Source organism: Python bivittatus, unplaced genomic scaffold (assembly GCF_059951505.1).
Source record: "Python bivittatus isolate LINGU-HERP-01145 unplaced genomic scaffold, Pbiv_v1 ctg000480_np1212, whole genome shotgun sequence".
Classification (NCBI taxonomy): domain Eukaryota; kingdom Metazoa; phylum Chordata; class Lepidosauria; order Squamata; family Pythonidae; genus Python; species Python bivittatus.
The window spans coordinates 44,736,859-44,756,707 of NW_028277075.1; the positions used below are offsets into that span (position 1 = coordinate 44,736,859).

At 35.0% G+C, this 19,849-nt stretch overlaps 1 protein-coding gene across 1 annotated transcript in view; it reads left to right on the plus strand.

Annotated features, from left to right (window-relative positions):
- NELL1 (neural EGFL like 1) overlaps positions 1–19,849 on the plus strand; it is a 351,666-nt gene that overhangs the window by 178,023 nt on the left and 153,794 nt on the right. The window contains exons 8-10 of the mRNA XM_088145070.1: positions 1,584–1,718; positions 3,024–3,126; positions 10,566–10,639. Of these exons, the coding sequence (XP_088001196.1) occupies positions 1,584–1,718; positions 3,024–3,126; positions 10,566–10,639 (312 nt within the window). The remainder of the gene's footprint in view (positions 1–1,583; positions 1,719–3,023; positions 3,127–10,565; positions 10,640–19,849) is intronic.

Consider the following 19,849-nt stretch of genomic DNA (forward strand, 5'->3'; position numbering starts at 1 on the left):
GACAGAGTTCCTCAAGCTTAGCAACTTTAAGTTGGGTGGACTGGGGAATTCTGGGAGTTGAAGTCCACCCATCTTAAAGTTGCTAAGGTTGAGGAACCCTGATGTAGGAGATTGAGCCAAATTCTTACTGCCTGTCTTTGAACTTGGAGTTTACTACACTGAACTAAGATATAAAACAGAACTTGTATTAATACCTGGAATTCTTATTAATGCTGGACATTCTCTTTCATTCCTATATGTGTATGTGTGTGTGTGAATATATATTTGTGTGTGTGTGTGTATACATATACATATGTATATAATGTAATTGTTTAGCTATTTTTTCTTTCTTTTAAAAAAAGTGTAATGTCATCCCTAACTTTGTAACCTCATGTATTTCAGCTGTTGGCTGGACTAATAGTAGTAGTAGTAAAAGCATGAGTGTGAACACTGTTGTTGTTGGTGTTAATAACTACAAAGCCTGTTCTGAATGGGCCAGTGTCTACATAGATTGATATGGCTAAAACAGGCACGTGTGCTTCATGTTAATGGCATTATGTACAGCTCTGCAAATCCTTCAAATGCTTTGGAATGTGGGAGCACATATGAAACACTTCTTTTTGAATTAAAAAAAAAAGTCTTTTTCCAGGGTGGTGTGGCTGCATTTGAAGATGCTCCCAATTCCCAAAGAGGTATTTCCTGATAAGCTGAAGCTTTTCTTTCAGAGAGAATTTGTACAACTTGTCCATGAAACTGGTTTTCAGCAAATTGTATTAAAAAGCAGCAAAGGAAGATGCATTTTACTCTCTTCAAGGCAGGCAAGAGAACCAGGAGAAATTAGGAGCAGTTGATTTCACTGTGACCTGCAATAGCACGTTTTCCTGAGAGTGCTCAGTACAGTGCTTTGTATGAGTCAATCAGATACCAGATACAAGTGTCTACTTCCAGACACTTTTATCTTTGTAACTGTAATCCCACTCTTCCTAACCTCATTGGTATTTGTTTGTTGCAATTCTGGATTGGCCAGAAATTACAGTTCCTTGTTTCTCACCCAGGAATCTGCTTTGATTATCTGTCAGAAACTTGTCCTATGGGTGTAGCAAATGACTTATGTAGTAGGCTATGGAGATATTTGGTATATAGGGGAACCATTCAGGCAGAATCCTTAGCATTTTCAAATGAAGGAGCTCAAGAAACAGTAGACCTGGATCTAAGACTTGAGATCCAGAGTTGTTTGCATGTTCAGAGCACTTTGTTAACACAGAGTTGTTTGCATGTTCAGAGCACTCCAGATTAATTGGGGATGTTGGAAATGAAGGTTGGGTGGGGAGGGAGACTTAATTGGTCATCTTTGACAAACTATGATTCTGAAAAGGTCTCCTCCTACCCATTGAATCATTGGAAGCTCTTGTCTGTCTTATTTCTTTTTTTCTAAATAAACAACATTTAAAGAAATTATTGAATAATTATGTTTTGTTTGTATTATTTTGATTGTAAATTTACCTCTTAGCCAGTTGCCATTGTCTGTCTTCTTCTCGTAGAATTTCTTACTTCAGTGGTTTACATGCATTCCAGAAATTAAATCAAGTAACATTCTTTTATAGCTAAATTATGCAGAAATGAGACTTAGTCAGTTGGAAAACTGTCACTGTGAGAAGACTTGCCAAGTAAATGGAGTCATCTATCGAGACAAAGATTCGTGGGTAGAAGATGATCACTGCAGGAATTGCACATGTAAAGTAAGACACTTCTAACTTATATATGGGGATAGAGCAACTTATTACAATTTGGAACTGGTTCTTGGGTAGATCATGCAAACTCTGTATTACCTTGACAAACAGCAGTATGTATACCGGTAGGTTTTGATTAGTGAGGTTAATGAATCCCACGAAATGATCCCATAATTTGAATTCCCACTATTCAAAATTATATTTCTATGGAAAATAGGGTAATTGGTTCCAGCTCGACAGAAATAAGCAATGAAAAATTTTAAACATAAATTTCTATATGTATATTAATGAAATATTACAGTAAAGGATAAAAAACATAATTTAATTTAAATTTAAATTTATGGTTAACAAAATCACAGAGTAATTATAGAAAGCAAAATAAAAACAAACAAATTCAGATTCAGATATTCTAACATCTCATCCTATTTTAGCGTTGCTATGACCATGTTCATGTCATTCAATTACATGAAAATTTTGCTCTAATGTAGTAACGAGCCTCTTCTTTTTAAAACTTGTACAGTACTGTTTTCCTCTGATGGAATCTTCCTTTTTTCCATTTTGCACACATGAAGATTGGCAGTGTCTAAAACCCCAGCTGCAACTGTGTATGTGCTAGCCGCATATTAACTGAATTTTGGGTGGCATTAAATACAGTCTGGTACCAATTTACAATCTGCACTAAATCGAATATCACATTATTCAAACTTGCACTAATCATGACCTATCTGAACAATATAAAGAAGAAAACCAAAAGTTTATCACTTAATTATTTTAGAAGGTTTTATTGTTGGGTAAACATTTCAGAGTTTTCAGTGCACACTTAAATGGTATCTTTGGTAGATGGGAAAAAGAAGCATTAATGTTATGCCTACGTTGCGATGTACGTGACAGCAATGTGTATATTATGCTTCTAGTATTTATCATTTTGAACACCAGAGGAACAAAAGTTGAATTAGTATGAAAACCTTGCCTGGCTGAAATTATTTGATAAGTATCAGAAAAAAGGTCTTGTTTGCTCAAGAAAATAGAAAAGTTTTCATTAAAATGTTGAAGATGATTGACAGAGCATGTGAAAGGTGTTATTTATGTGTTTGAAAAGATAGATTTTTTTTCTTGCTTACCATACCCAGTGATTGTTGGGGGTGGGTGGGAGGGATAAGGGAAATAATTTATTTCAGAAAGGTTATAGAAGTTCATATTGGTGGTGGTTAGATAAGATTCTGCACACTGAAGAATGACATCTAATGCTGCTGTAATTCTGCTAATGATAAAACTTCACACATTCATCATTGCATTTATCTGCTATTGGTTTAGAATGGAATAGTGGAATGCCGACGGATGGCCTGCCCACTACTGAACTGTTCTTCTGATGGCCTTCCAGTCCATGTAATTGGCCAGTGTTGCAAAGTGTGCAAATGTAAGTATAGATCTCTCCTCTTTCTGTCCTAGAATTGTATATATATAGTGTGCCTTTGCGTCAGTCTTGACTCCGGTGACTGCCTGGACAAGTCCCTGTAGTCTTCTTGGAAAGGTTTCAGAAGTGGTTTGCTCTTGCCTGCTTCTAAGGGCTGAGGGCGAAGGACTGGCCCAAGGTCCTCCAGCTAATGGGACTAGAGCTCCTGGTCTCCTGGTTTCTAGCCTGATGCCTTAACCAAAACAAATATGAATTAAGGAGTTTTTAGGGAAAATTATTATGGTCTGGTAACACCAACCTTAAAGCATACTGTGTTTTGCTTTTGTAACCTCAAATTCAAGTATCTTCTGTACTGCCTTGCCAGACTAGAAACGTAGATGGTATCTTTAACTTGAAGTTATACTTTCTTGCTATTGAATTCCATTTAACATTATTTACAAGAAGGCCATATATTATAGTGAACTGCATAAGAAAGATTATATTACATAAGCTTACATAAAAAGTACATTGTGGTGTGTTTGCATGAAAAACAGAAAATACTAGAGAAAGTTTTCCATGCGAGGCGTGTCTGTTTTTTTTTCAAAAACTGGAAAAAGTTAATGAAATCAAATTGTAAATGAATACCAACAATAAACTGGACAGTTTTAGAATAATCTACATATCTTTACATCATATATTTATTATAGGTATCCCAAGAGTGAGGTAAAGAAGCTTAATCATTCATTTTTCCAGAATCATCATCCAAGATAAACAGATAATATTTATAGAGAATCAGAATAAACTATTACTGTTTTGAAACAGTTTAAATTCAATTCCAGATATTACCACTGGAATCAAGTTCTGTTATTCTCCTCAGAAAGTTTGGACCCAATAGATCTCAATACATCCCAATAGATCTCAGTAAGTCAACAGATCTCAGGATCTATCTTTGGCAGCTAGTTTTAGGAAATATTAACCTGAGGTTTTGCTATAATGGCCTACAGCTTGTAGAATTTTAAACAGCCTGGTAATTATTTTTTAAAAGTTTCTAAACAATGGTTGAGCACCTGTATCCTGAACTCAAGGTATATTTCCTCTCCTGCAAAGATCTCCAGTTCAAGGATGAAACTACTTTATTCACTCCTTGAGAGAATCTAATAATTAGAGGAATTTGTAAGATCATCCTACAATCACACCAAAGAGGATGCCTCTACACTGATAGATGTTACATTTGGATTGTTAATATAGCAGGAAGCAATAAAATGAAAATATGCTCTGTGGCTTGTAGTGAAAATTAATAGGAAAATTCCAATCAGTGACTAGTTTCATGCAGCAAACTAAAACCATTGCTTGCTTTAATCATAGTTTACTGAATGAACCAGAACTGAGTGGGTTTGCACAGTTGTAATTGCTGTGGATTGGTTCACACAACTCCCTAAATCAAAACCAAGGAAATCACTTTATGTTAGTACCTTGACCTAACCAAGTTTTTGCAACGTAAGTGTTACATTAATCCTATCCATTGTGATAGTGCTATATGGATTGATTTCTCTGCAACTTGTCCACTTAGTCATGGATAAATCACCAGCAGTAAATATCTTCCTTTAGGGCATATTGAGCAGCAGGGCTATCCTTTTCTGCTTTGTTGATTGGTTAAAGTCATAACATTTTAAATGCATCAGAATGGCTTTTGGAAAGAGGTGTTTCTGCTTTTCTCTGTTTTGTCTTTGGTTAATCTTTTAATAAAAAAAAGTAGTTTTGAGATCCAAACTGACTTTCAGGCAAAATCTGACTTTCTTTCTGGTTTGTTCTGAACTCTGGAATATAAGCTGTCATCCTGGAAAGTGAAAAAACCCTCCCCTTCCACACACACATCAGATAGCAAAATCGAATCTTGTATATTTTGGGATACAGATTTGTGAGGCATCTGCAATAATGGTATTATCTTAACATAAAAATATTTATCGCCATCGCATTATATATGCTTTGATAGAACATCTGCTGCTCTTCTATATGCTTCCAGTAGCTAGTTATCTGCATGGTCACAAGCAGGGCAGATTCCTACTGGCTGGTGTGAGTCCTATTCATCTTGTGTAGTATGGATTTATCGCTCTCATTGTTAAACATTTGGCACTGTATTTCTTGTAGTTCCTATAATTATGTAGTCCAGTTTGAGTAATTATCAGTTGCACTATTTCCAAATAGAGGGAAAGAACAAAACAAATAATGTTTTGGGCAGCATGTTATGCCCAGATAGTACACAGGACACTAGTATGTATCTGGTACTGCATTTTTGAAAGATCAAATCACATGAGATAAACTGAGGTTGTAAAAAATATGATGATAATGGAGATCTTTATAGAATATTGCTTTGTGTTGTTAGCATGCTGTGATATAAACCTTACCAATTGTAGAGAGTATTTGGGGAGCCTTTAAAGTCTAACAGGGGTAATTAAGGAGAAGATTAACATTTCCTGTAAAATTCCTAGTTCTCTTTTTTTCCTCTTTCCCCTCTATCATCTTCACCTTGTGTATTTGAATTTATCCCTATCCTGGAGGATGACATTAATAAATTGTGCAGGACAATCCTTATACTACCTTCCCTATGCATTGTTTCTCCTCTTTTCTTTATTATATGTTAACCCCCTTTGCTGGGCTATATTACCACCTGGTGAAGCATTATTTAATTACCAGGCTTTTAAAAGCATCCTCCTATTCATCCCTTACTGAAGAAATCCTTTTTGGATTCTTCTTTGTGCTCAAATTATACCAGCTTGTGTTTTTGTTTCCTTAATCCCTTGTGATAGAATTGTCCTCTCACAATTTAGTCTCCATTTGTCTTCTAATGGCCTCTTTGATCTATATCAAACATGATTTGGGGCAGGCTGCTGAGAAGTCACTTCCTTGAATTCTTTCTCTAGATATTCTATTGTTTAGGTTATGATCCTTGGACATCAGAGGCAATGCACTTGATTGGGTTGAATTTTTTTGTCTTCTCATTCTTTTGTAGTATAGCATGGTGAAATTCAGTCCCAGGGATATCCTATTGTAAGGATCAGTCTTGGATCCTATTTTATTTACTTTTTATATCCTTCCCATAAGTGTCTTGGAGTGTCTTCCCATAAGTGTCTCCTGGAGTGCCCCAGTTTCCCCTTCTTGCAGCCTTGGTGTCTTAGTTGAGGAACAGCTGAATCTCAGCCTATTTATTGATTTTACAGCTCGGGTTGCTAATGTTCACCTGATGAATATTTCTAGATCCAGATGTTACTGATGAAAGAGTATGTTGTATTGTTGGTACATGTCTTGATTGTTTCATACTTACTGTATAGTCTTTTGACAGGTGTTCCTGATTCTTTTCTGTGTCCCTTGGTCTGAGTCAAGTATAGTGCTGTTTGGGCTGTTCTGGACCTTCTGTGTTATTCTCATATTTTATTACAGCGCAGTGCTGTTCACTGGCTCACTTTTCAAGCCAACTGATGGTGTTTGTGTTGGGAGCCCTCCCCAGTATCACTCTGCCCTTATTTCTTTGGACAATCTGTTTTTTATATTTCTCTGAACAGGGCCTTCTTTGGTTCTTTGCTCCAGGGTCATGATCTCCAGGTTCCAGGCCTTTAGAAACTGGCCACACAATTCTACAATCATCTCCCTTCCCCTCTTATCCCTGAGGAAATTTGGTGACTGTTAAAAGTGTTTTAGGGATATTTTTATTTGATTAATGGGTTAGCATAGGGTCATTTGTTGTATCCTATTCTTATTTATCTGACAGTTCTAGGTTAACACTTGTTTTAAATTATGATCAATGAATATACACTAAGTTCTATCACAGGATGTTGCTTTAAATCTATCATTGTTGTATTGGTTGTTTTAGCATTAACTCATTTGTGCTGTTTGCATATTGTAGTTTTGTGATGTTCTGATGGTTGCACGAATTAGTATCATTTGGTTTGGTGATGTTTTTAGTCTGCTGGGATTAAGCATATCTGTTTTAAAAATGTACACTCATTCTTTCTACAAACAGTGACAATACAGTTTTTGTAAGTCTTTAGATTTTCTTTTTTGTTTGCAAAATATATGCAAATTATAAGTGATGGAGCAGCAGCATCTTGCTTATTTCAGGAAGCGAATTCTCACACTCACACAATTTAAATTATGCAAACAGAGTAAAAGGCTTAAGTAACCCTTTTCTCTCTTATGTTAGGTAAGGCCTGAATGGATGATTTGATCTGAAGGCAAGAATCACACCTTCAAATTGAATCTTTGAATCAATATATGGTGTCTAATTGAATCAGGTACCTTCAAACTGGCTCAAAGAGATTAGATGATTGGAAACTTGGAGGGTTTTACAGATGGCTTCCACATATGACTAAAAGTGAGGAGAAGATGAGTTGCATGAAAAGCTTTCTCATACTGACATGAGTTTTATCACCTCTGAAGGCTTTGCCTGTTCTTTGTTGTCCATGCCTTATTCTTCTGGTAGTGTTGGTTTAGGCATTTGGTTCATTTGGAAGGAAGGAGAGAAAGAGTGGGAGAGAGGCCCTTCGATTAATCTTGTCTCCTATTTCTTATCCTGTACTTGTTCCCAAGGCCTTTTATCATAGCCTTCCCCACCCCTTTGTTTCTTTCTGCTGCTTATTTGTTTTGAGTGAGTCTTAATTATGAGTTGGTCTAATTATGCGAGAGTGCTTTTTGACAGGCTATTGCACACATAACGCAACCATCTCTTTAAAACATTGTGTTAACACACATATATATGCACAAACCAGACTTTAAAAAAAAATACAGAAGAGGCCAGTGATATGTGGCAACAAACGTGCCAGCTCAGAAAAGCAAGCAATTAGCATGTACCAAAACCTACCTTTTAAAGAACTTTTGAAAATGTTTATTTTTCAATTGGGGTTGGATACTTTTTGCATTAGTACAACACATAGCCTCTTTTTTTGGACAAGTGGGAGGTTGCTGTGCTTGCCTTCTTCATGTCTACAGTCTCTGTTTTAGAAGAAGTACATGGGAAATGTTTCAGAATGAATTGTACCGAACCCTTGAAAGTATCCAGCTAAACATTTGCTGGGTTACTGTCCTCTTTTTTTATCATATTCTGTATTGCTATGTTTGCTGCTATTTTCATATCTTCCTGAAAAAAAGAAAGAAATGTAGGTACAAGCATATTGATGTTTTTCCATTTTACAGTATTCTTATGTATATAGTCTTTTTATCTAGTATGATTTTTTTTAGCTAATTTAATGTGGATATTTATAGTTTTGGATGTTTGATTTTAATTGTGAGCTGCCCAGAGTCACACTTTGGGGGAGATGGGTGGCATATTAAGTAAGTAAGTACATAAATAAAGCCAGCCAGCCAGCCAGCCAGCCAGCCAACCCATGGTCAAATCTTCTATCAGCTCAATTTGAATCTAATCTTTCTGCTCTGAATTCAGATATTTGAATCAATTTATATTACCTTTGAGTCTCAAATTCACATGGCTGATTCACATGGTTCTAATAATGTAGAAAAGCCTGAAAAAATATGTATATTCCATCAATTTGCTGAAAATATAGCTGAACAAAATGTAAGATCAAATCCTTTCTTCTGCACTTGCAATTTGTCAAAAAGCAAGGTTGTAAAATCATTTGAGAAATGAGGTTACTCAGTAGTGCTATGTAAGTGGAATTTAATATTTTATTTATATTTATGCTTACTGTAACACTCAATGATGGTGTGTGAAGAAGGCTTGAATGGGGACTTGTAACACAATGTTATGAGACATTACTTTCTCTGGTATTATTAATTCAGGACATAGACTATTTTAAGTAAATACATCTAAGCCAGTTTCTTTCCTTTGTATTAGTTTTGCACTCTGGTCATATTTCATTCATATATTTGTGCCTCAAGTAGCAATACTCTTCCACCAACCTAGAACTTGCAACAGAAAAATCTCTTTCCTGGCCTTGCTTGGCACAAAATATAATTTATATACGTATGCAGGGGTATGGAAAAAAAGGTCAAGAAGATGACCATGATGGTGCAATCCAAGTTTTTAATATGCAGAGCTTTGATTATACCATCACAGCTGCCATCTTGATTTTTTTTGACCACACCTTGCAGACACTCCTGCATGTAAGATACCAGCACAAGGGAAAGCAACAAGTATAAGTCAATAGTTCTGTATAAGAATACTGAAGTTCTACATGGCATTTTGGAAGTCTTTGAAAGAAGAAGAATCAAGCAAAAGGTAACTCTAGCAATAAAACAGTATGGATGGTTCAGAAATGTAGTTAAGGAAATTGTATCTTCTAGATCATGGATATAGATCATGAACTAATATCTTACATGATTATCCCTACAACTGTCTAGTAAGCTAGTTTTGCCCAGAGGCCACCTTAGACATTCCAGATATATCTTGTTCAATTGACAAATACAGTTTCTTAAGTATCCTTTAAGAGCTCCTCCTGTTAACAAATACCTGGCATTAGAGGCCGCTACATGAACAAGAATTGTGTCCTAGATGGTTGTAAAAAGCATTTTATAGCTGTTCCTTTTTGCAACCACTAACATATAAATACAAGTTTAGTTTACTTATTTCAATTACTCATTTTCAAAAACGGATACATCCCCATTCAGATGCTAAATTTGGCATGTAGTCCTGAACCTACTTACTTGGCAGGCAGCCTTGCTGAAATTGGTGGATTTTTCTCCCCCTCCCAGGGACAAATGCAAAAGACTTGCTGTTTATATGGCAGACTCTCTTTTTAGGGATACTTCATATATATTAGCTTTGTTCTTAGCTTTGTTCTTAGCTTGTCCATTAGCTTGTCCATTAACTTTGTTCTTCTAGAACAGTGTTTCTCAACCTTGACATCTTTAAGATGTGTGAACCTCAACTCCCAGAATCCTCCAGGCAGCATTGGTCCACACATCTTAAAGGTTCCAAGGTTGAGAAACTCTCTTCTAGTAGTAGTTGATGAGTTCTGATGGCTATGTGTATCTAAGATGCCGCTATTTAACTCCAAGTGGTTCTGAAGTTTCTTTTTTAGTATGTGGAGCAAATCAGAATCCATATATCATGATCCATTGTTCAGGATTCTATTTATTTATTTCTGCATTATGACCCATTATTCAGCATTCTATTTAAATCTTTCATACAGCCATGTTTTAATACAAATGTACTGTAGCTGATCTACAGAATGTCACTGCCATGAGTAATTCTGTTTTTGAATTGAATTCAATATCTGCATCTGCTATTATTTCAGGTCACTAAGTAGCTAGTTTGTCATTATGAGTGGTGAAATGTTTCAAGATAATATTTTTTGTGATGAATTTACTATTACAGTCAGAATAAATGAGAACAATTAACACTGAAAGCAAAGTGACGACATATTTACTTAAGCAATATTGTTTTTACTAAACTGTATAATTTATATGCTCTTATGACTACATAGTAATGTCTTTATTTTTTAAAATTTTAGCAAAATGCATCTATGGAGAGAAAGTGTTGGCAGAAGGTCAGAAGATTTTAATCGAGAACTGCAGAGAATGTCGTGTAAGTTTTTTTTTTAAAAAAATCTCTGGCTGCAATCCTATGTATTACACTTGGGTGTATTCCCCATTAAATTTTCTTCAGAATAAACATGCATGGCATTGTTCTATAAATACCTAATATTTTAAAGCAATGCACAAACTTTGTAAGTGACAACAACATGTGAAAATATTCATGCATCTTTTTGTAAGTCCTAGATTGGGAAAAATACACATGCCTATCATATAATATGTGTATCTTATGATTTAGGAAGTATCCTTTTTCCTTCCCTACATCAGGAGCTTTGACAAAATATTTATTTTTAACACTGTTGTCATACATATCAGTAAGTTGATAATCACTCATTCACACATCTCATATCTCTCTTTCCATTCCCATTCTGGGAAATGACTCATCAGTGTATTTTGCCAGGTTTTAATATGCTCAGAAACAGAATTCAATAGATTTTTAAAAATGTGCTGGTAGGCTGATCTCAAAAAGGTAAGAAGAGTCAGACCTGGTTAGTACATGGGTAGGAGACCACCAGGAAATAATAGAGCTATAGGCTAGACTAGGAAATCAGGAGAAAAAGGGATTGTGGAAGAAAGCAGCAACAAGCCAGTTTGGGGTTATTACCAAGAAAATTACATGGAAATCCCTGAAGTCACCAGGAGTTGAGTTTGACTTGAAGAAGACTTTACTTTGAAGGAAACTTGAGTTCCTCAACAAGATTAATAATAGTGGTCATCCTTCTTTGGAAAAAGTATTTGCTGACCAATTTGATGAGACAATGTGAAACTCTCAGTGTGAGATTGGGTTAGGGTTAGGACTGAAGTTTGGGTGACATTGGGGCATATTCTGTGAAACAGAACTTCCTATAAGAAAAGAAGTCCTATGCCAGGTGTGCAGGAATGCCTTGATTAAAAAAATGGCAAGAAAGGCAGGTTTTTAAACTACCACCTTATGCTATTCTTTGGCTTCACTATCCTATTATACAGAGAGGATGCTATCTTCTTTAACTTCCATTTATAAAAGTCTCCGTCATAGACTTTTTAAAGATCACAATCTAAAAATAAAGGGAGAAAAGGGATTTGAACTTGTGAAAGTGAGGGGAAAACTTTTCATTAGTTGAAAAAGAAGAAAGCAAAGCAAAGCTACTTAAAATTCATTAAAGCTACCTTCAGCCCCAGAACAGCCAATTCCACCTAGCTATAAAAATTACAGTAACTTGGAAACTGGAGAAAGCTATATTTATCCTCTCTGCTTGATCTCCTTGTATTTGTAATAATGGACACTGCCTTTAGCACACATTAGCTCTGAACAGATAAGCAATGGAAATGAGCATCCAGTTTAATTAGATAACAATTAATACAATTAACCTAAAAGCAAGAAAAGAATAAAAAGTCAATTAGAACACCAAATAGGAAATGATAAGGAAATCAACGTTTTTAGGAACTTTCTTTAATTTAAAGGGATATGGGCCAAATGTGTACAAGAGGTTGTGGAAAAGACTGAGTGATTGATTGATTGATTGATTTATATTTCAAATTTGTCACCGCCCATCTTGCTGTGGATGGTATGGAGATGAAAAATAGAAGTGGAGGTTTATTAAGAAGATGAATTTTAGGTGAATGGAGAGATTGAAGAACAACATAAATAAAACAAAATAAGATCATTAAGTAGGAGCAAGACCATAGAGTGATTTAGAAGTTTTAAAATTTCAATGAAACAATAGAGGAAACCAATGAAAAATGAAAAAGAAACCTAAGGAGGTTCAAAGTGTGAAGAAAGAAATGATAAGAAAACAGGAACTGAGAACAAAGAACAGGGAATCCTAGAGTTGGAAAGGGCCATTTAGATCCTTGAGTCCAATCTGCTGCTGACCCTTGAAGGTACATTACTTAATACACCATTTGTAGATGGCTTTCTAGTATGTGCTTGAATATATCCAATGAGGATGAGCTCACCAGCTTTCTGTGCAATTGGTTCCACTATAAAACTGTCCTAACTGGAAGTGTGCTTTTTTTTGTTTTTTGCAATCTGCTTTATAACTTGACTCCATTATTCTATGTCTTGCACTCTGAGATAATACAGAACAGGTCTTGGCCCTTCATGCGGCACCTTTCCAGGTACTTGAAGATTGTTCTTATGTTCCCTTCAGCATCTCTTTTCAAAGCTAAACATAATCAATTCACAGTCAGTTCTATCTACATTTTGTAGAAAATTTCCAGTCCTCTGATCATCCTTGCTGTTCTTCTCGGGATCTTTCCAAATTCATCTTGAGTGCTTCTTAAAGTGTGGTGCCTGGAACTGAACACAAGACTTGAGGTGGGGTCTGACCAGACCCAATACAATCGAATGGTTAATTCCAACAATTAGGAAATTACAAATCTGTGATGCAGACCAAAACTGCATCTACCATTTCTACAGATACAGCCCACCACTGACCAATATTCAGTTTCTAATCACACCACTGTCTCAAAACCTTTCTCTTAAGTATTATTACTAGGTATCTCCCTGTATTTTATTCCTATTTCCTAAGTGAAAAACTTTATTTTCTCAGTTAAGATAATAATAGGCTTAGAAAAAGACTGAGACAGGGAGAGACTAATAAGCCAAGTATTACTTTAATCAAAGTGAAATAAAAAATGCTTTTTAAAAAAATTACATTTAGAAATATAGAGATAAAACTTACAAAACCAGTAGTGCTGGAAAAGAAAAAAAAGTTCAATGCTTGCTTATTTAGAATATTTAAGAATGATATCGCCACTTGAGAAACAAAGTAAAGGCAGATTTAAAGTTTTGGGAATACACAATCAGTTCTATCTGCATTTTGTACTTATTGTTTCAAATCTCATCCTAATTATTTAGAAGTAAGAGTATTCAATCTGATTTAAGACTTCCTAAAACATAATCCTTTAAAAAAATCAGGAAGCTAGCATGCAGTAAAGGCACATCAGCTTCATGTTTATTTATAAGAATCCATCTAGATCCCACATAACTCACAAAAGTGTCCTTCGAAAACAAACAAACCCACATATAACACTATAGGCCAACATTTTGTTTACAAATGTGTCTTCTTGCTCAAGGAAATAAAATAAAAGCAAGGTAGTAGCATCTTGGGGGCCAGGGGTGATGGTCAACTGTTTTACCCATTTGCCATTTGTTCACGTGGTATTTTGTAATTGATCACCCGGGCAACTGCTTTGTGACAGCACTTGCACAAGGTACTAAATATTCCAAATATGTCTACCAGCCCCAAAGGGTTATCTCTTTCTGCACTAACAATGTAGACAGAAATCAATGCCATTTGTAATGATTGTAATAGAATTAATCCATGCTATTCTGGATTACAGCAAATAGTTTTATTGATTTCTAAGTGGAAATGAACAAAACAGTGCAGTGTATTATTTATTTCATTTCATTCTATTTTAGTGGAGCTAGAATTTGGACAGCACATATCCAAGGAGGAGATGCAATTATAAAGAACTATGCCATTTTGTTGCAGAGTACCAGCATATCAAATATACCTCTGTTGTATATTTGAAATATTCATTTCAAGCGTCTTTTTCTTCAAGGAGGTTGACAATTATGAGCCCACACTGTGTCTGCCAGTCTTAAACATGCTCCATAATTTAGGCCTGTCCAATTATGCATATTGCTATTCCAGGTATCTCTTGATGTCTCCAGCTTCTTGTTCCTTGTAGTGGAGTTCTTTGTATAGCAGAAGGAATCTCTTCTCCATTTTCTTTGTTTGGTAATCTTCTGAGGCTCCTTTTCTCCTGTGCCATCTCTACAACATTGAGATTTGATTTTTTTTGTGACTCCAAAGGTTTTGCCTTAAAAGCTGCATTTCAAACTTTTCACCCTGTTGTCAACCTCTTTGGATATTGTCCATGTTTCAGTGTTATAAAGGAGAGTTGATCAGACACAGAATTTGGCTACTCTTATCCTTAGTTTTAAATCCATTTCCCTTGAGGTCAGAATATTCTTCGTGTCTAAAAAGATTTTCTTGCTAATTTCTATTTGCCTGTTTATTTCACCAGCTGTTTTCCCATCTTCAATTATTAAGTGTCCAAGATATACAAAATTCTTGACTTACTCAAGAGGACATCATGGGTCACTCTTTTTGGAGGGTCTTTTTTTCCCAGAGATTACCATCATCTTGTTTTTTAAAAATTAAAATGTAATCCGTACTTTTCACCTGTTTTTGTTTTATCAATTAGCAGCATCATATCCTCTTCTTTTTCTGCCAGGAGCACTGTATCATATCCATATCTTAAGTTGTTCATTTTCATACTACCTATTGACAGTCCTGGTGCGATGCTTGGTTCATCAAATATTTCCTCAGTGTAGATGTTGAAAAGGAAGGGTGATAGGATACACTCCTTAGTACACTCCTTTCTGGACTGAAAAGTCCTTTGAAAAATCTCTTTCAGCCTTAAAAGAAGTTTACTCCCAGTACAGATTCATTATAATTCTAATGTCTTTGCCATCCATCCCAATTTGCTCCAAAGTTTTGATCAATATTTCATGATTTATAGTATCAAAGGCTTTTGAATAATCAACAAAACATAAAAAGATGTCTTTTTATTTTTAAAAATATCTCTTGATTTTTGTTTTCTGATTGAAAATGCCTTCCCTAGTGCCACTATTTCATAAATATGCTCTGAACTTCACTTATTGCATTGTTGAACTATCCTGAGTTTCTTAAGAAACTGACTTCTAATTTTTTTTTTTTTTTGCTGCATGTTTGATAAGACTAATGGGATTTTGTGTTCAGAATATTCTACAGTTCTTGTTTTCCTAGGAATTGGAATAAAAGTTGAGTGTTTAAAGTCTTTTAGCAAGTAACTTGTTTCAAATATTTGGTTGCTGAGTTTAGAATTCTTGATCACTTTCCACCTAGGGATTTAAACATTTCTGAGGTAATTTTATCTGTGCCTTATGCCTTCCTGTTCTTTAGACTTTTGATGGCATTACTTATGTCACAGCCAATATGAGTGGCCTCTCAGGATTGTAAATGGGTGTTTTTTTACCCTTGCATTCATAGAACATTTTTTTAATGTATTCTGTTAATCTATTTAGGATTAATTCACTGTCATAATTTATATATCCTGTCTCTGATCTGATGCAGTTAGGGTTGATTGTTTTGTTTTTCTTAAAGACCATTGATTTTTCAATGTTTTACAGATGTAGCTCATTGCTTTTGTATTCTTTGTTTTCTTTTGAAATCTTCAAGGTCTTTGCTATTTAATTTGAAACCATGTTTCCTTGGCTCATGTATATTTCTTTTAAAAAATTCAAAGATTAATAGTGAGATTAGTTTTTTTACTTTTTTCCTCATTTCCATCATTGCTAAAATTTCTTCTATCATCTAAAGTTTCTACTTTTCTCTTTTTACCTGTGGGATCAGAGTTAGTTACTTTTCTACATACTGTTTTTAAGTGCATTCACTGTTTGATCAATAACATTGGCTGGTTTTTGTACACAAAAAGTTTGGTCTTTATTTTCCTCTTCAAAATATTGTAAAACATTGTTTACAATTTTTTTCTTAAAGTTTATTTTTGCATACTTCCAAATCTTTCTTGGAAATATTCTTTTTTTTCTGATGTTCTTTATTTTTACACTGAATTTTATTGTAATAGGGTTGTGGTTAGAATCAATATCTACATCAGAGCATGTCTTTGCTTGCTTAGTACAATTCTCAAATCTATCTTTTATCATAACATAGTCTGTTTGGTTCCTTGTTGTATCTCCTGGGCTTTTTCAAGTACATACTCTTCTTTCTGGTTGTTGGAACATAGAACTGGGTAGGGAAAAGTTCAAATTCTTCCATTCTTCAAAGAATTGTATAAGCCTTTGGCCACTGTCATTTCTTATGCTTTAGACCATTTTTTACCTTACAGGTAGATATCTTCTCTGACCCTACTTTTACATTTAGATGTCCCATAATAATTAGGATATCCATAGACTTTACTGAAGATATTGCTTCTTGTATTGTTTCATAAAACTCTTCTACTTGGTTTGAGTAATTTCTTGTTGAGATTACAAATTACAAATATATAATGTTACTATATTGAATGGTTTGGCATCAATTTTGGTCATGATTATTCTGTCATTTATAGGCCAAAAGCCATCACTTCTTTTACAATGCTCGTTTTCATGACAATGGCAGTATTGTTTATGGGAAGTCCTGCTAGAATCGATTATGGTGCATTTCTCCTCATGTATCTTGTGTATTCTGTAGATAGCAATATCTACTTTCAGGGCAACAATTTCTTGTAAGACATTAGTAATTTTTCTAGATGGTGAAGGGTTCTGACATTCTATGTGACTATTTTTAAGAGATTAGTTCTGGTTTTCAAAATACCCCTGTCAGAATATATGAAGAAATCCTTTCTTCAGGGTTTAAGACTGCATTTGCAGCACCTATTTTACAATCACCATTTTCAGACTCTTCTTCTCTTTATCTCTTTGTAAGTGTGTAAGTTCCAGGTGCTCAGCTACACTCTCTATTCTGTTCCTTCTGTTGTTTTTAGTCATGACTGATGATGGGATAGAAAGATGAAGTGACGCCCCAATCTCTTTCACATTCCATGCCACTGACCAAATCAGGTTAGTTCATCTGCCCTTAGGGATATTTTGTCATTCCCAGGGGCAAGAGAGTGCCCTTGAGACTTATCCACACAAGCTACCATTGAGCACATTTTTTGCTGCTTCTGCCAAGTTATCTGTTGATCTTCACAGATGTCCATCAGAAATCCCCAGGGGGGACTGGAGGTACATGGGCTTGATTGTCCCCCAGTGCACATATTATTCCACAATAATCTATTCAAAGGGAACCCTTGGAAGAGTTGATGAAGATAAAACAAGAAGATTATATGAATGGAAAAAAAAAAAGATTAGGGCTGCAACCAGCCTTTCTTATTAGATGTTGCTCTGATCTACTGGACTGCACACTTTGGACTGTATAGAATTGTACAGTAAAAATGTAGCTATGTAAGACCCATCTGATTTTCAAAATACAAAAGATATGCTCATTTATTATAACTTTGTGGTTGAATACCTAAGTTTGTAACCAGCCTTCTCCCCCACATGACACTATGCATAACAAGCATTGTATGCCTACACTATTCTGTAGATAGCATATATACTGTATATACCTTGTTGTTATGCTGGCAATACGGCTCACTTCAGGATGTCAGTTTTGTAATGCTAGGCTATAGCTGATATCATCCTTTTGCCCCAGCTGATTTTTTTTCCAGCTTAAGTCAGAATTCATTTAATTCTTCTAAGTCCTGTGGGGATGTGAAAGCTCAATGCATTGTTTTTCTCCTGAAAGCCTTGTCACCAAGAATGTAATAAGATAACTGAATCTGGAATTTGGGTGACATAAATTGACCTACTCGCCTGATCTGTATGGGAAATAGCTTGATTACTGAGCCCAATACTGAACTGAGCCCAGATCGGTTCATTCATTATTATCTAATGTGCTTTGTTGATTTCAGTGTTGTTTACACATTGCACTGAATACACTAATTCATATTACACAAGTTATAACAAAACATATTAAGAAGTCATTTCCAAACTATGCAAGTGTACCCTTTACAAAATTGGAATAGTCATATCAAATATGAAATAATATTTGAGAAAAACAAAATGGTTGGAGGTGTTGGGTATGTTTAGTCTAGCGAAGAGAAAACTGTGGGAGAGTACAGTAGCTGTCCTCAAATATCTGAAGAGCTGCATGTCGAAGTTGGGATGGAATTGTTCAGTTGTTCCAGGAGAAGAAAGAGTGGGTTTTAATTACAAGTAGATTTTGATTGAACAACAGGAAAAAATGTCCTTATGGTAAAAGCTGTTCAGCAATGAAAAAGACTGCCTTGGGACTCTCCTTTGCTGGAGGAGATGGCTACTGCTTGACTGGAAGCATATAAGCAGAGATTGGATGCTATAATAGTGGACTGGAGTATATGTTCTCCAAGATCCTTTCCTAGCTGTATATTCTGTAATTATGAGAAAGTTAGAAAAGCAATGAGAGAATATACATGTAAATATAAATGATCAAGAAACTGTTAACTAGTGATGAAATAAATAAAGAACATACTGTATATACGCACAAGTTTTCAAGTATTCCAATGATGAAGTTTAGGGCCAGACATATTTCGACCCAAGCATTAAACTCCTCTTAATTATGGAGCATCCATTAGTCTTTTCAGAAAAAGTTCATCATCATGATTATTGTTTATTATAAATATTCTTTATATTCTGGAAAATTAATATAGAATGAAGTAATTCTTCATTACATCAATTTATATCTCACCAAGTTCCTGTTTGATGCTTGATGCAAACCTGGTTTGGCATACTTTATATTTCCTCCCTTAATGTTTTATTTGAACTAGGTTTTAGAATTTTCTGGTTTATTTTCCATATTTTAGACCGCATAAGGCAGATATAAAATGGAAAATTTCCTCTCTAGTGAATAGTTTCCCTTTTGTTATGCTCTTTTTGTTTGCAAAATCAAAGCAATCTAATGAATTCCAGTTACTCTTTCAGTTTGAAGTGTTCTGTTTTAAACTTTTAAAAATAAGTTTAGCTTATTGTCTTTGTGCTAAAATAATGGAAAATGCTGAGACATTTGCAAAAATAGATTTTTTGCAAATGTACAGAGATATGGGTTGAATTCATAGCCATAATGAACAGAATTACATGAATTATACTCTTAGTGACACAAATGCTTCATTATGAACAAGCAAGTGAGAGACAGATTCTGGCTTCCAAGAGGATTGTTTTTCTATTTGCCTGGTTACGTCTTGAAGAGATAGTTATATTTAATAGGGTTCTGCAGCATTTCAGGTTCAATTTGTCTTTTCCTGGGGTTGTGTGTCTGCCCTCTGCAGCTGTTGCATGATCCCTGGAAAGACCTATATTTTAAAGCAGGTCAGAGTTGCAAAAATGTGTAACAGTCATGTTCTGAATTGCTTTTTTAAAGAATGCAATCTGAAAGCACTGCTAATATTTAAGATCCTTGCATCACTAGAGAAAGGTTGTCTTTTTCCTTTCCAGCTTTGAAAAAGTAGATATTATATTGTGCCCCAAAATATTATAGTGACATGAGGCTTCTGTACTGTGTACAGGGTTCCACTGGTGCATTTATTGATTTATTTGCATTTATGCAGTCACCCTTCTCACCAAAGCAGCTCTGGGTGCTGAACATCATTTCAAATTAAA